The following is a 7,706-nucleotide window of genomic DNA, read 5'->3' on the forward strand; positions in this document are numbered from 1 at the left end:
AAATCAGATAGTATTTGTCACACACACACACACACACACACACACACACACACACACACACACACACACACACACACACACACACACACACACACACACACATACAGGGTACGATATGCAGTGAAATGCTTTATGCAACTGTCTGGTATAAGAATAAAAAAAGATATATAAAAAGTATTAAAAAAGCAAGAAATAAAATAATAAAAGAATAACAAGTATAAACTATATAAGAAAAAAATATAAGAAAACTATATAAAAATATGAAAATATAGATGGGGAAAAAACATATGTACATAAATATACATAAATGTGTGTGTTTTTTAAAAGATTGTCCTTAAAGTGTCCATGTGCAGTTTGGTGTGTAAATAGTGTATAAAGTGTCTGTGACAGACTTAAAGTGACAGTTCCAAACTCTAACTGAATTACAAATAACTAATATTATAAGACTTTAAGTCTATTGTAATGGGACTGTTACGCAGGGCAATTAATGACGTCTTATTACAAGCAGCTTCCTCTGTTGCTCACCATTCTGTCTTTGTCTAAACGGATCTTTCTCCACCACACTAAAGTGTTTAGATTCGCTGCTTCATAATAAATTGTGAAGTTTAGAAGCCCAAAGCCTCCCTGGGTTTGTTAAGATGTTTTTTTATTAATCTTTGCTTATTGGCCCAAATAAAGTTTGTTATAATAGATTCTAGCTGTTTAAAAAGATAAAGGGGAATAAAAAAAGGCTTGAAACATATATAAAGATCTTGGAATGTAACGACAGGTCATTATCGTTATAAGCTCTGTACTGATACTCACTGCCAGTGGTTCCATCGATATGGCAAATAAAAAGGAAGACAAGGGGACAGGGGGACAAGGGGACAGGGGGCATCGCTGTCATGTGCCACGTGATACTTTATGACTTTGAGTTGTCTTGCTCGGTAATAACAGACACAACTGGATGCACGTACATTATTTCAATCCATTTAATAAATTCTGGACCAAAGCCAAATTTCTTTAGAGCTGTAATCGTATATTTCTGTTCGAATTGGTCAAAAGCTCGTCGAGCATCTAGTGAAGTGTGAAGACATTTTTATCATGTCCCAGTTTCGGCAATGAGCCATTCAATATCGTTATCGTTTCCATAATGTCTGTATTTGTTGCCGTTGGCGACGTTTTCTGTAGATTTCGCCTCTTCGGTATTCAATATTTCTGCTTTTGTGTCTTTGCATTGTTCCAGATGTTCAGAAGTAGAAACTGGGGTTTCGATGATTAGAAGGTAAATTGGCTAAAGTGATTACAAATTCGTGGAGAGCTTTGTAAAACACGTTTACCCCATACGGTGTCGGAGAGCACCCCAGGAAAGAAGGGTTTAAATCGATACAGCAGTGATTCAGTGAGTCAGTGATTCAGTGAGTCAGTGATTCAGTGATTCAGTTTCCTGTAATATTTCTGCCGCTTATTTCTGTGTTAAAGATGAGAGTCTCAAGGGATCAGTCGAGAGATTAATGGGGAAATTCACACATCACTGTTGAGAAGAAATCATTATTTTAAACATTATAAAGCATTATAAAGCATTATAAAGCATTATCTTACAATTGATTATATATGAACTTTAATAATGATCCTCAGTCTCTAACTGATAATATTTAACCTTTTCTCTCTTTTTAACCTGTTTGCTCAGCTTGTTTTCTCTCTCTCTCTCTGTGTGTGTGTGTGTGTATGTGTGTGTGTGTGTGTGTGTGTGTGTGTGAACAGAATACCTTTTGGGAAAAACCGGTTTCCCAGTAAAACCATGGAGAACCCCCCTGCAGACTCTGTTTGAGGGAGATCAGGTAATTCCAGAACTGTTCCAGGATTTTTATTTATTGAGCTGAACAAAGCTCCGTGTAAAGCTACAGAGATTTAGTATTTAGATTAAAAAACGAGAGCTTTACTGTTGAGATGTTGGTCTTAGATGATGATCTTATAGCTCTTAAGAAAATAAGACCCCAAACCACCCACATTCCTGAAAGACCCCTCAGTTTGCCCTCTGAAGAACATCAGAACATCTTCAGCTCCCCTGAGAAAATGTACGCTGGCGAAAAGTGTGTAAAAAAACTCCACATGTACATTTACGTACACACACACAGACACACACACACACAGACACACACACACACACACACACACACACACACACACACACACACACAGATTTACATCATTTGACAGACACCCTTATTGAGAGCGACCTACAAAGGTGCTAAAGACTCTAACACTGGATACATTAACTCTGTTCACACACTTTTTATTGTTTATTTGTTATTTAATACATACAACGAACAGGGAGGAAGTTAATGCTAGGTGACGTACACACAGGTAATAAACACCTGCAAGGCATTTCTGCCAGACGCACTTCTGCCAGTGCTGGGTAAAAAATAAAACAAGTGACTCAGCTGTCCGGACCCTTAGGGGAAGTTCATCCCACCACCTCGGTGCAGAACAGAACAGAGTCTTGTAGTAAACTTCCCTCTTACCCTGAGAGATGGTGGGACCGGTGGGGCAGTGCTGTAGATCTGAGGGTGTGAGGTGCAGTGTGAGGAGTGATGAGGGCTTTGGGGTAAGAGGGAGATGGTCTGGTTTTGGCTTTGTAGGAAATCATCAGTGTTTAAACCTGATGTGTTCAGCTACAGGAGCCAGTGGAGGAACACAGCAGTGTGGTGGTGTGGAGAACTTAGGCAGGTTGAAGACAAGTCACACAGCTGCATTATGGGTCATTTACAGAGGACGAATTGCATTCATATGTAGACCTGCCAGCTGTGTGTTGCAGTAATCCTGTGTAGAAATGACAAGAGACTGAACAAGTACCTGAGCAGTCTGTGTGGGGAAAATGGCCGAATCCTTCTAATGTTGTAGAGAAGAAACCGACATGAGCGAGTCACATTAGGGACATGAGAGGAAAAGGACAGTTGATTGTCCATGTTTACCCCAAGGGTGTGAGCTGTGGCTGAAGGGGAGATCAGATCGTTGTGCAGGGAGATAGTAAGGTCATGACCTGGGGATGAATCACCTGATGATCAGCAGTTCAGTTTTACTAGGATTGAGCTTTAACTGATGAGCAGTCATCCATGATGAAGTTTCTGCCAGACATGCTGAGATCCGATCAGAAGCTGTGGCATCTGAGGGTGGGAAAGAGTAGATAAGTTGTGTATCATCAGCATAGCAGTGGTAAGAGAACCCATGTGATGAAATAACTTCCCCAAGAGAGTGAGTATACAGGGAGAAAAGAAGAGTACCAAGTACTGAGCCCTGTGGGACACCAGTGGAGAGTCTGTGTGGAGCAGATGTCACTCCCCTCCATGTTACTTGATATGAGCGTCCTTCCAGGTAGGAAGCGAACCATTCCCAAGCTGATCCGCAAATCCCAAGACTCTTGAGGGAGGATAAGAGAGTCTTGTGGTTGACCGTATCAAACGCTGCTGAAAGGTCAAGGAGGATAAGGACGGATGACAGTTTGACTGATCTAGCAGTATGTAGCTTCTCAGAGACATCCAAAAGGGCTGTCTCTGTAGAGTGAGCTGCTTTAAAGCCAGACTGTTTGGATCATGGAGGTTGTTCTGTGAGAGATAGACAGACAGGTGATTATAGACAATGCGTTCAAGAATTTTAGAAAGAAATGAGAGAAGTGATATCGGTCTGTAGTTACTGATGTCTGATGGATCCAGAGCAGGTTTCTTTAGGATAGGAATAACCCTTGCTCTCTTGAAGGTAGTTGGTACCTGACCAGATGTTAGGGATCAATTGATAATTATGGTGATGAAGGGCAGAAGGTCTTGTGAGATGGTCTGGAGCATAGTGGTAGGGAGTGGATCCAGTGGGCAGGTGGTAGGATTGCAGGACTGGATGAGTTGTAAAATCTCTTCTGCTGCCACAGTTGAGAAATGTGACCACGAAGGTTTAGGGGAATCCATACTCTGAGATGTAAGTGCAGTCGGGGCTGAAGTGAAGGTCCTGCAGATTTCCTCAATCTTCTCCTGGTAGAAAGAAGCAAAGTCTTCTGCAGTCAGGGAGGATGAAGAAGGTGGAGCTTCTGAAAGTCTTGTACTGAAACTTTAAACCTTTCCTTGTAGAAGGAAGTCTTGGCAGAAGTCACATCTGAGGAGAACTTGGCCAGGAGTGTACGGGAACACACACACACACACACACACACACACACACACACACACACACACACACACACACACACACACACACACACACACACAAAGAGACACATACACACACAAACACACACACACACACACAGAGACACAGACACACACACACACACACACACACACACACACAAAGAGACACATACACACACACACAAAGAGACACACAGACACACACATAGACACACATACACAAAGAGACACACACACAGACACACACACACAAAGAGACACACACACAGACACACACACACACAAAGAGACACACACATAGACACACACACAAATAGACACACACTCAGACTTTGTCACTCTACCAATGTAACTGTAAGTGATTTGTAGCTGTTACTCAACAGAAATGATCCGAAAGTCTCAAGACGTTTGGGTTGATTATTTTTATAGTTCACACAGAACCAGAAAGCTGCGTGGTGTTTAAGAGACCTGAGGAATGTTACACCACCCTTATTTATTCTCCTGAAGGTGCAGGTAAAGGTGTTGTGGCTGCTGTCAGTTTATTGGTTTTAGTTGTTTTGGTTTGTTGTCGTTTGTTTCCTTCTTTCTTTCCCTCTTTTATCTGGTACACAGTTATCTCCACCCACTCACACAGCAGCTGTTTAACCCCACCCACTTTGCCTTTAACACCTTTTAGATGTTGTTTTATGGGGTTTGTGGTTGATTGAGTATGAGCTCAGTTGTGAGGACGTGAAAGATAATCAGATTTGAATAAAGCTGTGATTCCCCCTTTAAGCAGCAGGAGGCGCTATACAGTGGTGCGATAATTTCTGATTTCTAATGGTGTTTATCTCCGTAGTGGGATCATGCTGCTGTTGGGACGATGCTGCAGACTCGGCGCTCATTTCTGGATAAAGCATGTCGCTCTTACACGCGTAAGCGTCGTGTCCTGAGCCCTGAGGATCTGCGCCACCTGCTGGTGGACGACCGACATAACCTGCTTTATTGCTACGTTCCCAAGGTGGCTTGCACCAACTGGAAGCGAATGCTGATGGTCCTGACGGGTGACGGACACTACCGCGATCCTCTCGCCATCCCTGCTCACGAGGCCCATGCTCCAGGCAAGCTTCGCTCGCTCTCTGAGTACTCCAAGGCTGAGATTAACTACCGTCTGCGGAAGTACCGGAAGTTCATATTCGTGCGAGATCCTTTCGAAAGACTCGTCTCTGCATATCGCAACAAATTCACACGGAGCTACAACACCGCCTTCCACAAACGCTACGGCACAAAGATAGTGCAGCGTCACCGCGCTAACCCTCGGCCTGAGGCGCTGGAGAATGGCAGCGACGTCTCGTTTGAGGAGTTTGTGTACTACCTGGTGGACCCGCGGACTCAGCGCGAGGAGCCATTTAACGAGCACTGGGAGAGGGCACATGCACTCTGCCACCCCTGCCTCATTCATTATGATGTGGTGGGAAAATACGAGAGCCTGGCTCAGGACTCACGCTATGTGCTAAAGATAGCTGGGGCAGAAGGAGAAGTGGAGTTTCCAGCTTCGTCTAAAAGCACCAGGACCACTGAGAGCATGGCGGCCAAATTCTTCAAAAACATCAGCCCCTTTTACCAGAAGAAGCTCTACAATCTGTACCGTATGGACTTCCTGCTCTTTAACTACTCGACGCCGACCTACCTGAAATTCAGATGAGACGAGGGAATTTTAAACAGATTTGTTCTGTGGCTCTGCTGCTAGCGGCTCTCAGAGACCGTTGGAGAACTGATTACTCCTGGCGTCCTGCACGTCTTCCCAAAATGCCTCAGTAATTCCTTTGGCTGTATCCGGTGCCAGCTGAACTCCCGCAAAGTGCCTTTGTTCTCTAAGTGTTCACTAACTGGAGCAGGAATCTTCATTAGCGACTGAGAGACAGATTTCCACATTGCGTGATCTCCTGCCCAACAAAAAAGTATATATTTATGTTTTTATGTATTTATTGTAAACTTTACTGTACATTGAACCGTAAGTCTGTACTCGGAGCTGTGAATCCTCCTTTATTGTTGCTGTTTTTACCTCAGCGCCCCCTAAAGGCAGAGCAGTGATTCACAACCACAAGCAGCTTTTACCTCCTGAACCAGGAGAACCTCTGACCTGGCCTGGATGTTCCAGGGAAACAAACAGATCTAACTCTGAGTTCCTTTAGTGGCACTTAGCATTTACATTTAATGCAGAACAAACTGAGAATGTGGGCTGGAGCTCATGGTGGACTGACTGGAGCTTGGACTGATCTTTCTACCAAAATTCATTAATTTATTAAAAATCCGTTAAACTTCCGAGTACTTTATTCTTTAAAGATTTTTAATCGCTTTTTTTTCAGTTTCCTTCAGTCATGCAGTCGGAGGACGTGTTAATATCTTCTGGCCTTCAGTTCCAGCTGGAAATACAACCAAAATCTTCCTCAGCACAGGAGAAACATTTCATTCTCTATACTGTGTTACTTCACTTCATCTCAGTGTTACTGGAAATGACTCCATTACAACTCCAGTATTAATTCTGTTACATTAGAGTGTTTATTATTTTTACATTTTGGATGATGTCATGATGAGCTGTGAATGATGTCATCTGTGTTCAGAGGTGGTGGTGTTGGAGGTGAAGACACTGAGTGAGTGGGTTTATGTTATTGAGCCGTGTGTCATTACTGTCATCACTCCAGCTTTGTGAAAGGAATCATAAATGAATAAATAAATTACTACACAAACATCCACATGTAAAACAGCTGGAAGTCAAAGTCCTTTACACACAGCGTACAGTAGCATGGATATAAACTGTATGGAATTCTTTTTACAGTTTTTTTCAATCGCTAACGAGCGCTTACTTATACTTAAGATAATTTTTCTAAACTCTTAACACAGACTCACACCTACAAAACACAATCGGCCAAATTGATAATTTTCCTCTCAAAAACACATTTTGTTAAATATATACTGACTCTCCATTTAAAACAGAACACATCTTTCTCTGCACACACTGACTTTACCGAAACACTGGAAATCTGACTCAAAATGAAATTATTCTGTCAAACAATAACTTGTTTTCACTTCACAAGGTAAATGCAGTCAGTCAAAGTACAGCAGGTTTCAAAATACTGGCTATTGTTGACATCAGAAAAACTGCACAGACTTTTATGTTTCAGGTAACAAGCGATCCACCTTTTACACAAGATGTCTTAGCTGGGAACTGTATGTCCACATGTACAGTAACGTTCACATTCAAACGCATTCCAGTAAAAAGCAAATCAGTTATTTTTTTTCTTTACTGTTTACTAAAGGAGGTTCAGTAGAAACACAATATAATAGAACAGAAAAAGTTTTACAGTATTGCTTACAGTGAACAAAATATCATATATAAGGCATTCTGAAAAAACAAAACAACAAACAAAACAGCAAAAAGCCCAGATAAGAAGGGGGGGGGGGGGACTAAAATAGCACAAAATTACTGTAATGTATCTAATCCCTGCGATCTTCAGGGTTTGGCCACATGTTCTCGTCAACATCACATCTGATATCATCCAAGGAGATGCA

General features: G+C 42.2%; 1 protein-coding gene across 1 annotated transcript in view; it reads left to right on the forward strand.

Annotated features, from left to right (window-relative positions):
* Positions 1-6,458, forward strand: part of si:ch211-236h17.3 (carbohydrate sulfotransferase 11) — a 16,155-nt gene extending 9,697 nt beyond the window's left edge. Inside the window, exons 2-3 of the mRNA XM_027138070.2 lie at positions 1,744-1,820; positions 4,993-6,458. Coding sequence (XP_026993871.1) covers positions 1,744-1,820; positions 4,993-5,838 — 923 coding nt within the window. The 3' untranslated portion in view covers positions 5,839-6,458. The remainder of the gene's footprint in view (positions 1-1,743; positions 1,821-4,992) is intronic.
* The last annotated feature ends 1,248 nt before the right edge of the window (positions 6,459-7,706 follow it).

The sequence above is a fragment of the Tachysurus fulvidraco genome, chromosome 23, assembly GCF_022655615.1.
Source record: "Tachysurus fulvidraco isolate hzauxx_2018 chromosome 23, HZAU_PFXX_2.0, whole genome shotgun sequence".
Lineage (NCBI taxonomy): Eukaryota > Metazoa > Chordata > Actinopteri > Siluriformes > Bagridae > Tachysurus > Tachysurus fulvidraco.